This window comes from Coregonus clupeaformis, chromosome 37, assembly GCF_020615455.1.
Source record: "Coregonus clupeaformis isolate EN_2021a chromosome 37, ASM2061545v1, whole genome shotgun sequence".
NCBI lineage: Eukaryota > Metazoa > Chordata > Actinopteri > Salmoniformes > Salmonidae > Coregonus > Coregonus clupeaformis.
This window is the reverse complement of record NC_059228.1, coordinates 12024024-12045268: the sequence shown is the minus strand read 5'-3', so window position 1 is coordinate 12045268 and position 21245 is coordinate 12024024. Positions and strand designations below refer to the sequence as shown.

General features: G+C 43.7%; 1 protein-coding gene across 2 annotated transcripts in view; it reads left to right on the top strand.

Moving 5' to 3' along the window:
• Positions 1-21202, top strand: part of LOC121553443 (serine/threonine-protein phosphatase 2A 56 kDa regulatory subunit delta isoform) — a 55738-nt gene extending 34536 nt beyond the window's left edge. Inside the window, exons 4-17 of one of the 2 annotated variants that reach the window (XM_041866545.2) lie at positions 6150-6349; positions 8299-8409; positions 8567-8659; positions 9303-9433; positions 9807-9866; positions 9973-10081; positions 10201-10254; positions 10743-10913; positions 11191-11318; positions 18834-18935; positions 19114-19186; positions 19653-19691; positions 19819-19935; positions 20362-21202. In XM_041866545.2, coding sequence (XP_041722479.1) covers positions 6150-6349; positions 8299-8409; positions 8567-8659; positions 9303-9433; positions 9807-9866; positions 9973-10081; positions 10201-10254; positions 10743-10913; positions 11191-11318; positions 18834-18935; positions 19114-19186; positions 19653-19691; positions 19819-19935; positions 20362-20499 — 1526 coding nt within the window. In that variant the 3' untranslated portion in view covers positions 20500-21202. Of the gene's footprint in view, positions 1-6149; positions 6350-8298; positions 8410-8566; positions 8660-9302; positions 9434-9806; positions 9867-9972; positions 10082-10200; positions 10255-10742; positions 10914-11190; positions 11319-18833; positions 18936-19113; positions 19187-19652; positions 19692-19818; positions 19960-20361 lie in introns of both variants that reach the window. The other variant, XM_041866543.2, reaches the window with a different exon arrangement.
• The last annotated feature ends 43 nt before the right edge of the window (positions 21203-21245 follow it).

Here is a 21245-nt window from a genome sequence, read left to right as displayed (position 1 = left end):
ATATTTACTTTAATTAGTAAAGCACCACACTCAAAATACAAAACCATAAACAACGAATGCGTGACGTCTAGGTTACAACACGAAACCACACGAACAAAATCCCACAAACACAAGGTGAACACAGACAGTTTAAATATGGCTCCCAATCAGAGATAACGAGCCGACAGCTGACACTCGTTACCTCCGATTGGGAGTCATTGACCAAATAAGGGAAACACAAAACCAATGACCACCCAACCAAAACAAAACACAACCAAAACGAACACACCCTGGCTCAAAATACAAAGTCCCGGAGCCAGAGCGTGACAGTACCCCCCCCTAAAGGCGCGGACTGCGACCGCGCCTCAAAAGCCCAAATAGGGGAGGGCTGGGTGGGTGTTGCTCCTCGGAGGCGGCTCCGGCTCCGGGCTTGACCACCACCCTACTTCAATCCCCGCATAACGGCCCCGATCCGATCTGACCCAGCTGGCTGGATCAGGACTGACGACGCGCACCCCTGGCTTAGCGCGTGAGGCAGGAACGGACCGGACCTGGCTGACGATACGCACCCTAGGCTTGGTGCATGGAGCCGAACGGACCTCACCAGGCTGACGCCTCGCACCCCTGGCTTGGTGCGAGTAGCAGGAATGGGCTGGACCGGGCTGACGACTCGCACCCTTGGCTTGGTGCAAGTAGCAGGAACAGACCGGACCAGGCTGACGACTCGCACCCTTGGCTTGGTGCGAGTAGCAGGAACGGGCGGACCAGGCCGGACTGCACCCTGGCTGCGACGGGCCGGACCAGGCCGCGACTCGCACCCCTGGTTTGGTGCGAGTGGCAGGAACAGGCCGGGTCGGGCTGACGACGCACACCGTAGGCTTTGTGCGTGGAGCAGGGACAGGCCGGGCTGGGCTGGCGACGCACACCGCAGGTCTGGTGCGTGGAGCAGGAAGAGGCCGGGCTGGGCTGGCGAGCGCACCTCAGACTCGGTGCGGAGCGCAGGAACGTGCCGGGCTGGGCTGGCGACGCGCACCACAGACTCGGTGCGGAGCGCAGGAACGGACCGGGCTGGGCTGTCGACGCACACCGTAGGTTTGGTGCGGGGAGCAGGAATAGACCGGACCGTACTGGGGACACACACCACTGGCTCTACACCGGGATCTGGAACGGGCCGGACCGGACTGGCAACACACGCCAGTACCTCTCGCCGTGCCTCTACACCTACCATCCCCTCTTCTACCAGTGGCCCCCGTAACCTGGCGGCCTCCTCTGCAACCCCGCTGGACCGCTCCATAGCGGCCTCCTGCTGCCCCGACGTCGTGAGCCCCCCCCTAAAAATTTTCTGGGGGTCTCTCCAGGCCTCCAACATTCTCTCCCATCTCTCGCTCCTCTGTCTCCAACCCTCTTCACTCAGCTCCTCCATGGGCTTGACCCAATCGAAGCTGCCACGGAGATCTATTAGCGATGGCTCTTGGACACGCTGCTTGGTCTGGTCTTGGTGGGATTTTCTGTCACGATCGTCTAATGAGGGAGACCAAGGCGCAGCGTTGCGAGCGAACATATTTACTTTAATTAGTAAAGCACCACACTCAAAATACAAAACCATAAACAACGAATGCGTGACGTCTAGGTTACAACACGAAACCACACGAACAAAATCCCACAAACACAAGGTGAACACAGACAGTTTAAATATGGCTCCCAATCAGAGATAACGAGCCGACAGCTGACACTCGTTACCTCCGATTGGGAGTCATTGACCAAATAAGGGAAACACAAAACCAATGACCACCCAACCAAAACAAAACACAACCAAAACGAACACACCCTGGCTCAAAATACAAAGTCCCGGAGCCAGAGCGTGACACATGCGTTTTTCTGGATTTTTTTGTTGTTATTCTGTCTCTCACTGTTCAAATAAACCTACCATTAAAATTATAGACTGATCATGTCTTTGTCAGTGGGCAAACGTACAAAATCAGCAGGGGATCAAATACTTTTTTCCCTCACTATGGTGTAATAATGTTGTATGATGTACTGTTTTATATTTTGTTTTTTGTGTGATGTAAGTGCCTTAATGTGTTTGGACCTCAGGAGGAGTAGCTGCTAATGGGGATCCCTAATAAATACAAATACAAATCAACTGATTTCAGCCAGTGTGGCTGTGGATTGACTGCATTGTTTGAATGGAATGTTGGCATATTGGCAGTTAATTTGAAACATTTATAGAATCATTCCTCCCCTAGACACACAATTCGCAACTTAGACCCCCTACTTTTATAGTAAAATAGATAATGGTACCATTGTTATTAACTGGTATTGTCTATATTTATGAACATGTGTTATAGCCTGATACCAAGTCTTGGCAATTTAAAGCCATTTTCTCATGTATTGGTACTTGTATTGCCCAGTACAATTGAGCAATCTATGTGCCACTCTCTAAGGCTCTTCTCAAATGTAGATTAATTGGGACTGTCATCTGTGCCCCAGATTCCAGCCTCTCCCTCTTATTCAGTTCCTTGTGTTTTTGAAAAGCGGCTCAACCCTCATGTCTGTCCTTGACCATAATCCTCCTTTGTTTCAAGTGTCTCTCATACCCACTCGATTGCATGGTCCTTATCCACAATGCAAATGTAATAATTATGTTTTATCACAACTTAATCAATGTCCTCCAAAACCACACTACAATAGAGCTCACATCCAAACATGTTCTGACCCTTTGAAATGGGTCATTCATGTAAATCCTATTAATTTAAGCTGACATGATAGTAAAGCACTCACGCCAAGTGTGCTTTAACATTACGCAACAAGCAACAACACACTAGATCAGGGCTGTTCAATTCCGGTTCTGGAGGGCCGAAACACCCATAGGCCTGTGTGTGAGGTGGAGTCTGCATGCCTCCATGGCACAATGTCGTGCCATTTTCCTCAGTTCCGTGAGGGGGCTGACAACTACAGGAGACCTTGATGTTCATTGTCCAGGAAAAGAGGAGGAGGGGGGCTGTGGTTTCATGAAAGCCTAGTTGCATAAGGGAGTCTGAATACTAAAACAGTAGCTAGCTGTGTGGAATAGCAGAGTTTCACAACTCTAAGGGTACAATTGAGCCAATGTAAATAACGTGGTGTATCAATGGAGGTGTATGAATCTGTATGAGTCTCACACTTTATCCCCAATGTTAGCCTTGGACACTGGTGGGATGACAAAATGACAGAACAGGTGTATAATGTTCTCTGAAGTTATGAATCACTATCTAGCCCAGGGCTCTCCAACCCCGTTCCTGAAGAGCTACCCTCTGTAGGTTTTCGCTCCAACCCCAGTTGGAACTAACCTGATTCAGTTTATCAACCAGCTAGATTAGGGTTGGAGCGAAAACCTATAGGACGGTAGCTCTCCAGGAACAAATCAAATCAAATTGTATTTGTCACATGCGCCAAATACAACAGGTGTAGACCTTACTGTGAAATGCTTACTTACAAGCCCTTAACCAACAATGCAGTTAAAGAAATAGAGTTAAGAAAATATTTACTAAATAACCAAAAGATATATACAGTAAGGGAAAAAAGTATTTGATCCCCTGCTGATTTTATACGTTTGCCCACTGACAAAGAAATGATCAGTCTATAATTTTAATTGTAGGTTTATTTGAACAGTGAGAGACAGAATAACAACAAAATAATCCAGAAAAATGCATGTCAAAAATGTTATAAATTGATTTGCATTTTAATGAGGGAAATAAGTATTTGACCCCTCTGCAAAACATGATTTAGTACTTGGTGGCAAAACCCTTGTTGGTAATCACAGAGGTCAGATGTTTCTTGTAGTTGGCCATCAGGTTTGCACACATCTCAGGAGGGATTTTGTCCCACTCCTCTTTGCAGATCTTCTCCAAGTCATTAAGGTTTCGAGCCTGACGTTTGGCAACTCGAACCTTCAGCTCCCTCCACAGATTTTCTATGGGATTAAGGTCTGGAGACTGGCTAGGCCACTCCAGGACCTTAATGTGCTTCTTCTTGAGCCACTCCTTTGTTGCCTTGGCCGTGTGTTTTGGGTCATTGTCATGCTGGAATACCCATCCACTACCCATTTTCAATGCCCTGGCTGAGACCCAAGATTTGACGGTACATGGCCCCGTCCATCGTCCCTTTGATGCGGTGAAGTTGTCCTGTCCCCTTAGCAGAAAAACACCCCCAAAGCATAATGTTTCCACCTCCATGTTTGATGGTGGGGATGGTGTTCTTGGGGTCATAGGCAGCATTCCTCCTCCTCCAAACACGGCGAGTTGAGTTGATGCCAAAGAGCTCGAGTTTGGTCTCATCTGACCACAACAATTTCACCCAGTTCTCCTCTGAATCATTCAGATGTTCATTGGCAAACTTCAGACGGGCCTGTATATGTGCTTTCTTGAGCAGGGGAACCTTGCGGGCGCTGCAGGATTTCAGTCCTTCACGGCGTAGTGTGTTACCAATTGTTTTCTTGGTGACTATGGTCCCAGCTGCCTTGAGATCATTGACAAGATCCTCCCGTGTAGTTCTGGGCTGATTCCTCACTGTTCTCATGATCATTGCAACTCCACGAGGTGAGATCTTGCATGGAGCCCCAGGCCGAGGGAGATTGACAGTTCTTTTGTGTTTCTTCCATTTGCGAATAATCGCACCAACTGTTGTCACCTTCTCACCAAGCTGCTTGGCGATGGTCTTGTAGCCCATTCCAGCCTTGTGTAGGTCTACAATCTTGTCCCTGACATCCTTGGAGAGCTCTTTGGTCTTGGCCATGGTGGAGAGTTAGGAATCTGATTGATTGATTGCTTCTGTGGACAGGTGTCTTTTATACAGGTAACAAACTGAGATTAGGAGCACTCCCTTTAAGAGTGTGCTCCTAATCTCAGCTCGTTACCTGTATAAAAGACTCCTGGGAGCCAGAAATCTTGCTGATTGAGAGGGGGTCAAATACTTATTTCCCTCATGAAAATGCAAATCAATTAATAACAGTTTTGACATAGATTGGATTTGTTTTTTGTTATTCTGTCTCTCACTGTTCAAATAAACCTACCATTAAAATTATAGACTGATCATGTCTTTGTCAGTGGGCAAACGTACAAAATCAGCAGGGGATCAAATACTTTTTTCCCTCACTGTATATATGTATATATTTTTAAAAGTAACACAAGAAAATTACATAACAATAATGAGGCTATATAAAGTGGGTACCTGTACCGAGTCAATGCACGGGGGTACAGGTTAGTCGAGGTAATTTGTAAAGTGACTGCATAGATAAAAACAGCGAGTAGCAGCACTGTAAAAACAAAGCGGGGAGGGGGGGGGGGTCAATGTAAATAGTCCGGGTGGCCATTCGATTAATTGTTCAGCAGTCTTATTGCTTGGGGGTAGAAGCTGTTAAGGAGCCCTTTTGGTCCTAGACTTGGCGCTCCGGTACCGTTTGCCGTGCGGTAGCAGAGAGAACAGTCTATGACTTTTTTGGGCCGTCAGGAAGCTTGGCCCCTGTACTGGGCCATACGCACTACCCTCTGTAGCGCCTTACGGTCAGATGCCGAGCAGTTGTCATACCAGACTGTGATGCAACCGTTCAGGATATACTCGATGGTGCAGCTGTATAACCTTTTGAGGATCTGGGGACCCATGCGAAATCTTTTCAGTCTCCTGAGGGGAAAAAGGTGTTGTTGTGCCCTCTTCACAACTGTCTTGGTGTGTTTGGACCATGATAGTTTGTTGGTGATGTGGACACCAAGGAACTTGAAACTCTCGACCCGCTCCACTTCAGCCCCATCGATGTTAATGGGGGCCTGTTCGGCCCTCCTTTTCCTATAGTCCACGATCAGCTCCTTTGTCTTGCTCACATTGAGGGAGAGGTTGTTGTCCTGGCACCACACTGCCAGGTCTCTGACCTCCTCCCTATAGGCTGTCTCATTGTTGTCGGTGATCAGGCCTACCACTGTTGCGTCGTCAGCAAACTTAATGATGGTGTTGGAGTCGTGCTTGGCCATGCAGTCGTGGGTGAACAGGGAGTACAGGAGGGGACTAAGCACGCACCCCTGAGGGGCCCCAGTGTTTAGGGTCAGCGTAGCAGATGTGTTGGGTTGGAGAGCCCTGATCTAGACATACAGCATATCATTGATCTTACCCCCTGCCTTCCCTTCCTCTCTCCTCCTCAGATGCGCCCCTTATTGACCGGGAGGAGCTGTTTGTGCAGAAGCTGCGGCAGTGCTGCGTGCTCTTTGACTTTGTCATGGATCCTCTGAGCGACCTGAAGTACAAGGAGGTGAAGCGTGCCGGTCTGAATGAGATGGTGGAGTACATCACGCACAACCGCGATGTGGTCACCGAGTCCATCTACCCAGAGGGTGTCATCATGGTAAAAAGAGACACACACATACACACAAACATGGACACACTGTACATAAATCCTGACAAAGTGTGGAAGGTTTGGGCCTATATTTAATCACATGTTCAGGGGAAGGTTGTGGATTTAAACATGCTATCAAGGCCCCCGTCGCCTCAGTATGCCACATCCTGACTCTGTGTTCAATAATGACTTTGGCTTGGCCTCGCTCAGGATTCCACCCAGCACAGTAGGGGGAGGGAATCAGCATCAAACCCTTGAGGAGCTCCCAAAGTTCATTATTTATTTTGGTGAAAAGTCAGATCGAGCCAAATCCCCCTGGAAGCCTTTAAGTCTCTCCCTCTCTCTTTCCCCCTGGGCTATTATCTGACTCTCTCTTCCACCTCTATCCTACCTCCTGGGGTATTATCTCCCTCTCTCCTCCCCTCTAAAGGTACTCTCTCCCTCTCTCCTCCCCTTGTCGTATTCTCCCTTTCTCCTCCCCCCTGGGGTATTATCTCCCTCCCTCCTCCCCTCTAAAGGTACTCTCTCCCTCTCTCCTCCCCCTGTCGTATTCTCCCTTTCTCCTCCCCCCTGGGGTATTATCTCCCTCCCTCCTCCCCTCTAAAGGTACTCTCGCCCTCTCTCCTCCCCCTGTCGTATTCTCCCTTTCTCCTCCCCCCTGGGGTATTATCTCCCCTCCCTCCTCCCCTCTAAAGGTACTCTCTCCCTCTCTCCTCCCCCTGTCGTATTCTCCCTTTCTCCTCCCCCCTGGGGTATTATCTCCCTCCCTCCTCCCCTCTAAAGGTACTCTCGCCCTCTCTCCTCCCCCTGTCGTATTCTCCCTTTCTCCTCCCCCTGGGGTATTATCTCCCTCCCTCCTCCCCTCTGAAGTACTCTCTCCCTCTCTCCTCCCCCTGTCGTATTCTCCCTTTCTCCTCCCCCCTGGGGTATTATCTCCCTCCCTCCTCCCCTCTGAAGTACTCTCTCCCTCTCCCCTCCCCCCTGGGGAATTCTGTCCCTCCTCCCCCATGTCGTACTCTCCCTCTCTCCTCCCCTCTGAGGTACTCCCTCCCTCTCTCCTCCCCCTGGGGTACTCCCTCCCTCTCTCCTCCCCCTGGGGTATTATTTCACCCTCTTCTTTCCCTCTCTCCTCCCCCCGGGGCATTCTCTCCTTCTCCGCTTGTGACAAATTTGAGCATCATGCTCAACGAGTAATAAGTGTGCACTGGGAAATGTTGAGCAATTATCCATCACAAATTATGGCCCATACGTCTGCTCTTCCTTTGAGCATCTCTGAATTGTTGGCCATGCACAACAACACTGGCCTCATGTGGATCTCCCCCTCTGTATATCGTTCCCCTTCTTCCTCTCTTTCTCCTACTTTCTCCCTTTCTCTCTCCCTCTCCCCTCCTTTCTCTCTCTCCCCATCCTACTGTATATCTTTCGCTTCCCCGCTGTCCATCAATGTCACTCTTTCTGCTGTTGTCTCTCCCTCTCCCAGTGTTCTGTAATGAGGCTGAGGTTGGGCGATAGAGCTGTGGAGCCAGGCAGGCTATTTCCAGCCTCTCTCTCTCCTCAGTGCCAGAGGGGCTCTGTGCTGCGGCAGTTTCAGACCGAGACAAGAAGCAGGTGCTGGAAAGCGTTGCGTTACGTCAACTGCAGCTCTCCCAGTGGCAGTGTTAGCAGGGCTAACCTAAACAGTCTTTAAACAGAGTTAGCAGGGTTATCTTATAAACAGCCCTTACCAGGGCCTTTCTCAGTGGTAGGCAGAGGAGGCCAGGACACACTGGGGTCCTCTCTCAACACCACCTATTTGTCAAATGATTTGTGCTCTGATCTTATGAAAGTCATTCCTTTTGTGTGGTATTAGATTATCAGATGGGTTGTGCTGTGTTTTCCTAACATTTACAATCGGATGGTAGCTTTAGCATTGTTGATTGTTGCCATGTTGATTGACATCTCTCCTCTGCCCTGTTCAGTTTTCAATCAACTTGTTCAGGACCCTACCACCATCCTCCAACCCCACAGGGGCTGAGTTTGACCCAGAGGAGGACGAGCCCACATTAGAGGCTGCCTGGCCACACCTACAGGTAATGTGTGTGTGCGTGCGCATGTGAGTGTACGCGTTAATGTTTTCTTAAACTTACATTTAGGAATTAGGCTAGAGTTGTTTTTTTCAGCTTCAGTACTTTCAGCCTCAAATCATACCAACCTTTTATCTCAATGTCCTATTGTTCTTCTCTCCAGCTGGTGTATGAATTCTTCTTACGATTCCTGGAGTCCCCTGATTTCCAGCCTAACGTCGCTAAAAAATACATTGACCAAAAGTTTGTACTGTCTGTAAGTATCCCTCTCCTCCTCCAACAAAACACAAACTGCACTCCCTGTAACTTCTGAGCTGTTGAAATATTTAATTGGCAGTATGTGTAATATCCTGGCGCCCAGGCAGTTGGGAATTATCCTGTGTGTGTGTGTGTACGTGTGTTCACTCATACCATGGCCAGCTTCCGTCTCCCTCCCACACAGTAGAGATGACATGAGAGCTGAGAGGGAATTAGCAGGGATCACTCTGCTCCATCTGACCACATGATGCTTCCCATCCACTGCTGATGGGAATGAATATTTAAACGACTTGAGTCAGCCTAGTCACTTTCTGAGTGCTGGCTTGGGCTCCAAACACACATGGCCTTGTATTATGTTATGGCAAAACCCAGCCGCTATCAAATCTCATGGCAATCGAATTTTGTTTTCACCGCACCACTTGATACTGTGTGCTACATGTTCAGGAACATGTTTGTGTATCAGTGAATGGAGTGTTTGCCTGACGAATAGTATATTTTCTACCTTTGCCTGATTGAATAATGTTTTGCTTCTACAATTGCAAGTGTCCCATTGTATCTATTGTATTGAATAGTGTTAGTTTCTTGAATACCTATGCCTGCCCCCTCCCATCCCCCTCCCCTCGCCCCCTCCCTCCCCACAGCTCCTGGAGCTGTTTGACAGTGAAGACCCCAGGGAGCGGGACTTCCTGAAGACCATCCTCCATAGGATCTACGGCAAGTTCCTGGGCCTCCGGGCCTACATCCGCAGACAGATCAACAACATATTCTACAGGTGAGATATGGCTTTTACACCAGTTATGTCTGTCCATAGAAATAGAATTACAGGTACACTCAATGTGGCTGCCGGTCCACCTAACACAGGACGCTGACTTGATTGGGGAGATGCCCGTTCTAGTTATTCTATTTCTATGTGTCTGTCTTGCAAGCAGCTACATCTCTCGCCCTTGAAATCTATTCACAGAGTGTGATTGAGTGAGTCTGTCTGTCTGTTCTTGGGAGAATAAATATGTAACCACAACAAAGAACAAACTGCAAGGTTTTCAAATGTTGAGGTTGTGATTGATGTATGTAAGAAGATTTGTCAGTATATCTGTTATCTGTGTCATGTAATCGATAGTTGACCTTGGTCTGGTCTCATACTGCAGGTTTATATATGAAACGGAGCATCACAATGGAATCGCAGAGCTCTTAGAAATCTTAGGAAGGTGAGTGCACACTGCACAGTGTACTATCCCCTCAACACAATCTCTTTTACAATATATTTTTTTACCATTCATCTAAAACAAATCTTCCCTTGTCCCTTATCCCCAGCATAATCAATGGCTTTGCCCTGCCATTGAAAGAGGAGCACAAAATGTTCCTGATCCGAGTGCTGCTGCCGCTTCACAAAGTGAAGTCACTCAGCGTCTACCACCCACAGGTATCATAGTGCTATGAAAGCCCCCTCACGCAGCGTGAGGGTCAGGCGGGCCTCTCATTTAAGCTCCTGCTGATATGCTCTTACTCATACCACTTGTCTCTCTCTTTATCTCTCCACAGCTGGCATATTGCGTTGTGCAGTTCTTGGAAAAGGACAGCAGTCTAACTGAACCGGTGAGTTCGATAGGCTAAAATTACTTTGCTCACGATGCACGCCGCAAATGATATCAACACCCTGAGCGCATTGCATTACACCAATACAAATGTAACAACAGCACAACAAAATAGATAAAAAAGTAATACTTTTTCGCAGGTGCCTTTTCATTATAGGATAGACACTTGTGGTTTCTAGCTGCACCAATCAAAGCAGTGTGTAGTGAAGCAAAACTTTAGTGGTCAAAACCACTAATCTTGGTGCGACGGGGGAGCGGGGTTGCAAAATGCAATCATATCACGCAATTATAGAATTGATTAATGGTCAGATATATATTTTTTAACCAGACTAGCTAAAATATAAGTGAAACTACAAATTATCCAATGGATTATGAAAATGTTCAGGTAAAAAAATGGAGGTGCAAAAACATACAGATTTTTTTATTTTGCTGGATTTTTGCTGTTGTGGGCGTTGAATGTTAATTTTGTGTTAATGATTTGACCCCCAGGTGATCATGGGCCTGCTGAAGTTCTGGCCTAAGACCCACAGCCCCAAAGAGGTGATGTTCCTCAACGAGCTTGAGGAGATCCTGGACGTCATTGAGCCCTCTGAGTTCGTCAAGATCATGGAGCCGCTGTTCAGACAGCTGGCCAAGTGTGTGTCCAGTCCACATTTCCAGGTACACTACGCCTGCCTCATGCTCACTCACTGCTGTGTTTACTCATTCTGCTTCACTGCCCCAAACATAACAGAAAATAAAATTGCCTTCGGGAAGGAAAAATAACTTGTCATATCAATTGAAAGTAATTCGTATTAGAATCGAGTGCGATATTCTGTCATCAACCGAGTGATGAACTAGCACAGGAACTATACAATACCCACAATAGAAGAAGACTGCTTTGGTAGATGACAAGGGGTGGATTGTTTCTGATTGCCTCCTGTGTTGTGCTCTCAAGGTGGCAGAGAGGGCGCTGTACTACTGGAACAATGAGTACATTATGAGCCTGATCAGCGACAATGCAGCCAAGATCCTCCCCATCATGTTCCCTGCTCTCTACAAGAACTCCAAAAGCCACTGGAACAAGTACGACCCCTGCAGCCAAGTCAATTAAAATATAAATGCTCCTGCTGAACTTACGTGCATCCAAAACAAGCCTGGCAATTAGAACCCTGGGTTCACATTTGAGAGAAAAATCTATTAATTGTTGTAATGGAAGAACATACTATTTGCATAGTGCAGAAATACTTTTCTCCCCCTAAAAATGGGGTGCTGGATCCTTTTGAATATAATCCATAAAACATTTGATGTACTCTCTGAAATATACATTTCAATGATTTAATTGTATGTTAACCACATACAGTGGCTTGCTAAAGTATTCACCCCCCCTTGGCATGTTTCCTATTTTGTTGTTTGTATCATTTGATTTACACAACATGCCTACCACTTTGAAGATGCAAAATATTTTCTCTTGTGAAACAAACAAGAAATAAGACAAAAAAACGGAAAACTTGAGCGTGCATAACTACATTTACGTCATTTAGCAGATGCTCTTATCCAGAGCGACTTACACTTAATTGTTTTATTTTTCATACTGGCCCCCCGTGGGAATCGAACCCACAACCCTGGCGTTGCAAACGCCATGCTCTACCAACTGAGGTACATCCCTGCTGGCCATTCCCTCCCCTACCCTGGACCAATTGTGCGCCGCGCCATGGGTCTCCCGGTCGGCTACGACAGAGCCTGGTTTTGAACCAGGATCTCTAGTGGCACAGCTAGCACTGCGATGCAGTGCCTTAGACCACTGCGCCACTCGGGAGGTAGTATTCACCCCCCCAAAGTCAATACTTTGTAGAGCCACCTTTTTCAGCAATTACAGCTGCAAGTCTCTTGGGGTATGTCTCTATAAGCTTGGCACATCTAGAGATTGGGATTTATGCCCATTCTTCAAGGCAAAACTGCTCCAGCTCCTTCAAGTTGGAAGGGTTCTGCTGGTGTACAGCAGTCTTTAAGTCATACCACAGATTCTCAATTGGATTGAGGTCTGGGCTTTGACTAGGCCATTCCAAGACATTTAAATGTTTCCCCTTAAACCACTCGTGTTGCTTTAGCAGAATGCTTAGGGTCATTGTCCTGCTGGAAGGTGAACCTCCGTCCCAGTCTCAAATCTCTGGAAGACTGAAACAAGTTACCTTCAAGAATTTCCCTGTATTTAGCGCCATCCATCATTCCTTCAATTCTGACCAGTTTCCCAGTCCCTGCTGATGAAAAACATGCAAGCGCCAGACGAAAATCCCCGAGCAGATCTGTCGGCCTGAGCAAGGCACTTACACTGTAAGGGGATGGTGTTCTCGGGGGATGAGAGGTGTTGGGTTTGCACCAGACATAGCATTTTCCTTGATGGCCAAAAAGCTCAAATTTAGTCTCATCTGACCAGAGTACCTTCTTCCAAATGTTTGGGGAGTCTCCCACATGGCTTTTGGCGAACACCAAATGTGTTTGCTTATTTCTTTCTTCAAGCAATGGCTTTTTTCTGGCCACTCTTCCGTAAAGCCCAGATCTGTGGAGTGTACGGCTTAAAGTGGTCCTATGGACAGATACAATCTCCGCTGTGGAGCTTTGCAGCTCCTTCATGGTTATCTTTGGTCTCTTTGTTGCCTCTCTGATTAATGCCCTCCTTGCCTGGTCTGTGAGTTTTGGTGGGCGGCCCTCTCTTGGCAGGTTTGTTGTGGTGCCATATTCTTTCAATTTTTTTATAATGGATTTAATGGTGCTCCGTGGGATGTTCAAAGTTTCAGATATTTTTTTATAACCCAACCCTGATCTGTACTTCTCCACAACTTTGTCCCTGGAGAGCTCCTTGGTCTTCATGGTGCCGCTTGCTTGGTGGTGCCCCTTGCTTAGTGGTGTTGCAGACTCTGGGGCCTTTCAGAACATTTGTATATATACTGAGATCAGGTGACCGATCATGTGACACTTAGATTGCACACAGGTGGACTTTATTTAACTAATTATGTGACTTCTAATTATGTGACTATCATTGTGGCCCAGGTGGCACAAAACAATCAAAGGTCTGACCGCATGGAGATGCTTGGGAAAATGGTTACAACAGGGGATCAGAGTGTTTGTGTCTCAGGTGAAGAGGGTGGATCTGATCTCCATCACCTAGGACTTGACATAGATTAAGTAGATTAATCAAATCTCACATTGTTATCAATTTCTGCTCAATCTGCATGCTTTCTCAATCAGCTTTAACTGTATGTGCACTCGTAGATCAAGTTATTTCTCGAGTTGGGCTCTGGGATATAACAGCCGTTGAGTATCGGATTTTATGGTGGATTGTGGAGGAGGGGGGTTGAGTGTGTTGGAGTATGTGAGTATGTGCGTGTGTGCTGGTCTGGCATCTGTTGTGGGGGGTGGGGATGTTGGGGGGTATGGGATGGACCGCGGGAATTATTTGCTAGGATAATAATTGCTTGTCAATGAATTAAATGTAATACAATGGCAATCCTGGTTATATGTTAGAATCCTATGCGTGAACTGCCGACATTATTACGCATATTAATTGATAATGATGGAAAATAGGATATGCATAATAAAAATAATAATAATAGTTATATAGATATATATATATAGAGGTGAAAGCATTGAAATGCTTTTGGCGGTTAACCTGCTTCTGTTTTGTGGGTGGCACTGTGTGCTGTTATCGATGGATGGGTCCTGGCCTCTCGGGGCCTTAGGGATACGGAGGGACGTGGGTGGGATGCTGATCACTGGGATGACGGCTCAACTTGGGATGGGGAGGGGCTTTAGCGGGGAATTAGTGGAGAACAATTGAAGGGTTACTCCGTAGCAATGCAAATATCACGGTACAGCTATATGGACACTCAATCATTACGCTATTTTTTATTGATAAATTTACAAACATATATAATGATAAATAGACTTGAAACTTGTATCTCATTATGGTGTATGGTGAAATAAGTATAGCCAGTTATAATTGTAATGGCTTAGCTGATAATAACAAAAGAAGAACAATATTTACATGGCTCAAAGAGAAGGAATATAATATCTATTGTATACAGGAAACTCATTCAACAATTCGAGATGAAGTAGCGTGGAAAAAGAATGGGGGGGAAATATACTTCTCCCATGGGCAAAGAAATTCAAAAGGGGTGATGATATTAATTAATAGTAATTTGATCCAAATGTGCAAATTGTCCAAATAGATCACGCAAGGTAGATGGATTATTTTAAATATGGTATTGGACCATAAACAGATATGGCTCATTAACCTTTACGGACCAAATAATGATGATCCACAATTCTTTGACAATATATATAATAAATTATCAAGCCTGCAAGCAACTCAAGACAATATTATTATGGTGGGGGATTATAATACTGTTTTAAATAGCTCAATGGACCGAAAAGGAAATCACACCACAAACAATCACCCACATGCTCTTAAGGAAATTGTGAATGTCATGGATACATTAGAACTAGTAGATATATGGAGGCTTAAATATGCTGATCTAGTGAGATATACATGGCGGAGACTGAATCAAGCTAGTCGTCTTGACTTCTTTCTTATCTCATTCTCGTTGGCACCAAAAGTAAAAAAAAGTGTTGATAGGGGACAGAATGCGGTCGGACCATCATATAATAGGCATATACATTACTCTGACTGAATTTCCACGTGGGCGAGGATATTGGAAATTTAATCAAAGCCTATTAGATGATAATTTATTTATAATTAGAACAAAGGAATTTATAACTGACTTTTTCCAACATAACATAGGTACAGCGAATCCCCTTATTGTATGGGACACCTTTAAATGTGCCTTTAGATGCCATGCAATTCAGTACTCATCTCGAAAACAAAAGCAATTTAGGTTAAAAGAGTTTATACTAAGAAAGGAAATAGAAAGTCTAACAGAACAGATATATGGCAATAAAAACTGTAACATAGAGGCTCAGAATAAATTAGAGGAAAAACTAAAAGAAATGGAAAAACTTATTCAAGAAAGATCAAGTGTAATATATTATAAAAATAAAGCAAACTGGATGGAATATGGGGAAAAATGCACAAAATTCTTTTTTTAATCTTCAACATAGGAATGCTACCAAAAAGAACTTAATGAAACTGGTTACAATTGACGGAGTCACCCATAATTCACCTAATGATATTTTGAAGGAAGAAACAAAGTATTTTAAGCATATGTTCTCTTTTCAGTCGCCTCCATCTCCTCTAACTGAAGCTAATTGTAGAGATGTTTTTTCTATTGATAATGTCAAATTTACAGCCACACAGAAAGACTCATGTGAAGGTGAAATTACAGAGGAGGAACTTCTGGATGCAATTAAAGACTTTAAGTCCGGGAAAACTCCAGGGTTGGATGGCATACCAATCGAGGTATACCAAACCTTTTTTGATATACTAAGAGGACCGTTATTAGCATGTTTTAACCACTCCTATGTAAATGGTAGATTATCTGACACTCAAGAAGAAGGTCTGATCTCATTATTACTGAAACAGGATACAAGTGGAAAATATAAAGATCCAGTCCATTTACAAAATTGGAGGCCCCTTACACTTCAGTGTTGTGATGCAAAAATCCTAGCAAAATGTATAGCGCATAGAATTAAAAAGGTATTGTCGGATATTATTCATTCTAATCAGACAGGTTTTTTACATGGAAGATACATTGGAGATAATATAAGGCAAGTATTGGAAACAATAGAACACTATGGAAAATATGGGAAACCAGGCCTGCTATTCATAGCAGACTTCGAAAAGGCATTTGATAAAGTTCGACGAATTTATATATAAATGCCTGGAGCATTTCAATTTTGGAGAATCTCTTATAAAATGGGTCAAAATCATGTATAGTAACCCTAGGTGTAAAATAGTAAATAATGGCTATTTCTCAGAAAGTTTTAAACTATCAAGAGGAGTGAAACAAGGTTGTCCACTATCGGCATATCTATTTATTGTGGCCATCGAGATGTTAGCTATTAAAATCAGATCCAATAATAATATCAGGGGATTAGAAATACAGGGCTTAAAAACAAAGGTGTCATTGTACGCAGATGATTCATGTTTTCTTTTAGATCCACAACTAGAATCCTCCACAGCCTCATAGAGGATCTAGATACATTTTCTAACCTCTCTGGATTAAAACCAAATTATGACAAATGTACTATATTACGTATTGGATCACTAAAAAATACAATTTTTACATTACCATGTAGTTTACCAATAAAATGGTCTGATGGTGATGTGGATATACTCGAATACATATCCCAAAGGAAATAAATGATCTCACTTCAATAAATTTTAATAGAAAGTTAGCAAAAATAGATAAGATCTTACTACCATGGAAAGGAAAATACCTGTCAATTTGTGGAAAAATCACCCTGATTAACTCTTTAGTATTATCCCAGTTTACCTATTTGCTTATGGTCTTGCCTACGCCTAGTAAACAGTTTTTTAAATTATATGAGAAAAAAATATTCAATTTTATTTGGAACGGCAAGCCAGACAAAATTAAAAGAGCATATTTATATAATGAATATGAATCCGGAGGACAGAAATTATTAAATATTAAAGCATTAGACCTATCACTAAAATCTTCAGTCATCCAAAAGTTATACTTAAATCCGAACTGGTTCTCAAGCAAATTAGTAAGATTGTCTCACCCACTGTTCAAGAAAGGCCTTTTTCCTTTATTCAGATTACAACCTCTCACTTTCAGTTATTTGAAAAGGAAATAATCTCCCAAATGTCACTATTTCTAAAACAAGCCATAGAAAGTTGGTTGCAATTTCAATTTAATCCTCCAGAAACGACAGAACAAATAATGCAACAAATATTGTGGTTAAATTCAAATATACTAATTGACAAAAAACCTTTATTTTTTGACAGAATGTTTAAAAAAGGTATAATCTTCGTAAATGATATCATCGGTAGGACTGGTGGAGTTATGTCGCACATGCAGCTAACAAAAACATATGGAAATGTCTGCTCTACCCAAAATTACAACCAAATAATTGCAGCCTTACCGCAAAAGTGGAAGAGGAAAGTTGAAGGGGGAGAAAGTAAGGAACTTGTCTGTCGGCCTTGCATTAAAGAACATAATTGGAAAACTGTGATAAATAAAAAAGTATATCAGTTTCACTTAAGGACCAAAGGATTGACAGCCGTCCCATATAGATTGCAAAATAGTTGGGAAGAGATCTTTGACGCACGATCCCATGGCATAGTGTTTATGAACTGACACGCAAAACGACACCGGATTCAAAAATTAGAATCTTTCAATTTAAATTATTATATAAAATTCTTGCTACCAATAGAATGTTATTTATATGGGGGGATACAATCTTCCCAGCTCTGCAGATTTTGCTGTGAAGAGATAGAATCATTAGATCATTTGTTTTGGTTCTGTCCATTTGTAGCTTGTTTTTGGACACAGGTCCAGGAATTGCTAAAGGATTGCAATATTTACATGGAACTAACCTTGCAGATAGCATTACTGGGTGATCTGAAAAGTCATAGTCAATCAATCAATAATATAATAATACTTTTAGCAAAAAATGTTTATTTTTAATTCACAATCTGTAGAAGCAATGAGAATAGAAAGGTTCAGAACTTTTGTAAAACATCACAGTATGGTTGAAATATATATGGCAAATAGAAATCCTATATGGATGGTGTTAAGAGATAGATGGGAGGTATTGAATAGAGTTGAAGGATGGGACTAATAACAAATAACAACAAATAATAACAAAGATAGCTAATAATGTAAGCATACTGTGTCCATAATAAGTATATAGGTTGTATGTTGGGAGCTTTTGGGAAAGAGCACAGTTAGAAAGATATGGCATTTAGAAACAAACCGGATGGACATCATGAAAATGATCGGAGAGGTTTAGAGTAGAAGAAGTTCAGGAGCAAAAAAATAAAAAAATTAATATATATATATATATATATATATATATATATATATATATATATATATATATATATATATATATATATATATATATATATATATATGGATATAGAATTATTGTAAAATTAACTCTGTCCATAAGGTGTAGATAGTAATTATAGACCGGAAGTAGAGGCCTGGGCGTTGTTGTTCACTAATTTACTCCAAGTAGGGAAAGGATGGTGGGGTTGAAAAGTAATAAAGGGGAATATATATATATAAAAAATAAAATAAAAACATGGGGGATTGGAAGTGATGCAGACAATTACATTGATAGAAGATACAATCTATCTGCAATATTAAGCTGATCCATCCCCCCCCCCCAAAAAAAAAAAAAATTATGTGACTTCTGAAGGTAATTGTTTGCACCAGATCTTATTTAGGGGCTTCATAGCAAAGGGGGTGAATACATATGCATGCACCACTTTTCCGAATTTTTTGAAACAATTTATTTTTCACCAATTTGGACTATTTTGTGTATGTCCATTACATGAAATCCATTTAAATTACAGGTTGTAATGCAACAAAATAGGAAAAATGCCAAAGGGGATGAATACTTTTGCAAGGCACTTTATTACATTGTGTTAAATGCCCTTCCTCTCTTCAGGACAATCCATGGGCTGATCTACAACGCCCTGAAGCTCTTCATGGAGATGAACCAGAAGCTGTTTGATGACTGCACCCAGCAGTACAAGGCCGAGAAACAGAAGTGAGTTCACTGGGCATGCTCAGAGAGGACATCTGCATGGTCCTCTAGTAAATCAGCACCTTCCTTTATTCCCTTCTGGAACTATTGATCCTCTCCCTCAAAGCACAGTCAAATGCCAAACCAGCTGATTTCCTGGTTGGCTCCAACTCCATTGTTTATGTCGCTGATGTGTTTTCAGAGAGAAGTGCAAGCTGAAGGAGCGTGAGGAGGTCTGGCACAAGATAGAGGAGCTGGCCAAGCATAACCCACAGGTGATCTCTACTGCAGGATGTCAAAAACACCACTACCCTATCCCCATGCATTATGGAACATTCACATCACGCTATTCCAGGGAGTAGGCTCAGGAAATGAGACACTGCAATTTATTTTGTTAGTTACCTACCTGTACATTCCCTAATATCATTGTCGCCAGAAGCAACCAAAAGGGAGAAAAACTCCTCAGTCCTCAGCAATTATGTTGCTATGGTTGTGTGTGAAATTGTCTGCACAGTAAGAGGTGTATGCAGGGATCTTTGGGTTTTAAACAGGGTCATGCTGTAATTAATTAGACTTTATAAAGTCCTTTTGTTCCAGACACATCTAATTATCACCGTTGATCATCTCTCATGACTGATTCCCAGCTCCAAGCGCTCAGGCACAAATAGCTGAAGTTTTAATTAAGAGGAATTGTGCTTCAGTGAATGTAGCCACAATGTAACTTTTCTACTTTCTCTGCAGGTTACCAACCTCCGACCTGGTCTCCACCCACAAGAAGAGGTCTGCCTCTTTTCTTACTGAATTCAATGGGGCTGTCTGATGTTGCTCTTGGTAAATCCGTGGGTGTATTTCACAGGCCATATCCAGACCAGATCCAACTAATTTGTGTCTGTCTGTAATCTTCCAGTACATGATGTACAGTGAGAGTCCGGGAGGGGTGCCCTTGTACTCCATGGAGACGGAGACGCCCACTGCTGAGGACATTCAGCTGCTGAAGAAGACTGTCGAGACAGAGGCCACACAGGTACAACTACCAGCACACTCCCAGGTACACTGCTCTGTCTAGCCTACATACGCCCACCTGCAAGCTGTTGTTCTAGGCTAGTCACTTACTAACACACCTACTAATCAATGAATCATCAAGGCCTTCATTTATTGAATCACAGGTATGTACTCACACCACCCGTACCACCTGCAGGCTGTCTTTCCAGCCTAGTATAAATACACCTACCAACTAATCAATGAATCAAGAAAAAAACAAAACTGTTTTGTTGCTGTTTCACGTTTATTTCTTCTTCTTTATTTATTATTTTCATCTTTCTATGTTTTTAAAGTTTAAACGTATGCCTCAACCAACTCATGTCAGTTTCTGAATTCACCAGACCACGTCTGTCCATTCGAGACATTTCATTACTGTATTGGATATGGTCTTGAACACTTTGTTCTATAGGGGATGAAGGACATCAAGAAAGACAAGGTGATGATCCGGCGGAAGTCGGAGCTGCCGCAGGACGTGTACACTATAAAAGCCCTGGAGCAGCACAAGAGAGCGGAGGAGTACCTGACGGCCAACGAGGAGGCCCTCTGACCAGGGAGCAGTGGCACTCCTCCCTCCCTCTATGTCGCATCCAAACAGTCACCTGCTTTACGCCCCCTCTTCTCCTCCACTCCTCCATCTCTGCCGGAGATCCCCATCTGCAGAAAAAAACAGGGCCATCACAGAGACGGACAAGAACACACATACTCCTATGCGCACACATAGGAACATACAGACCTACAATTGTTCCAGCTTGCACAAAAATACTCACACATACTTGACTACAGTGGGCCGATCATTAGGTTGCACGAGGACAACAATAACACAACAGTAGTATTAAGTGTAAACATCCGTGAAGCATGTTTCTTTGTTTCCTTTCGGAACCCAGCATTACCTATAGAGGGCAGTAGATTGTGAGTGATTCTCTTGCGAGCTTGCTAGCTTGTCTGGCGTGAGAGGGTGTGGGTTATATGTATGGTTTGGTGGATAATGGGGCCATGCTCTAGTCTAGCTGGAAGTCTAGTGGAAGTAGTGGTTCTGCTCTGTAAAAACCCCTAGCTGTCAGGTCATGCCCAGGGAACATAGTAAATGTTGGGGAAGCCAAATCTGGGACACAATGCTTACAAGACAACTTAGTAGTGCTGAGCTATTATCCGAAATGTAGGTTGTTTTTCGTTTTTTTAATAACTAATTGACCGACATTGGTTCAATTATTTGAATTCCATTTTATTTATTTAATTTTTTGTGAGCTCAATGCGCAGTTTCTCTAGAGAAATCAGATCAAGCCCAAACTGTGC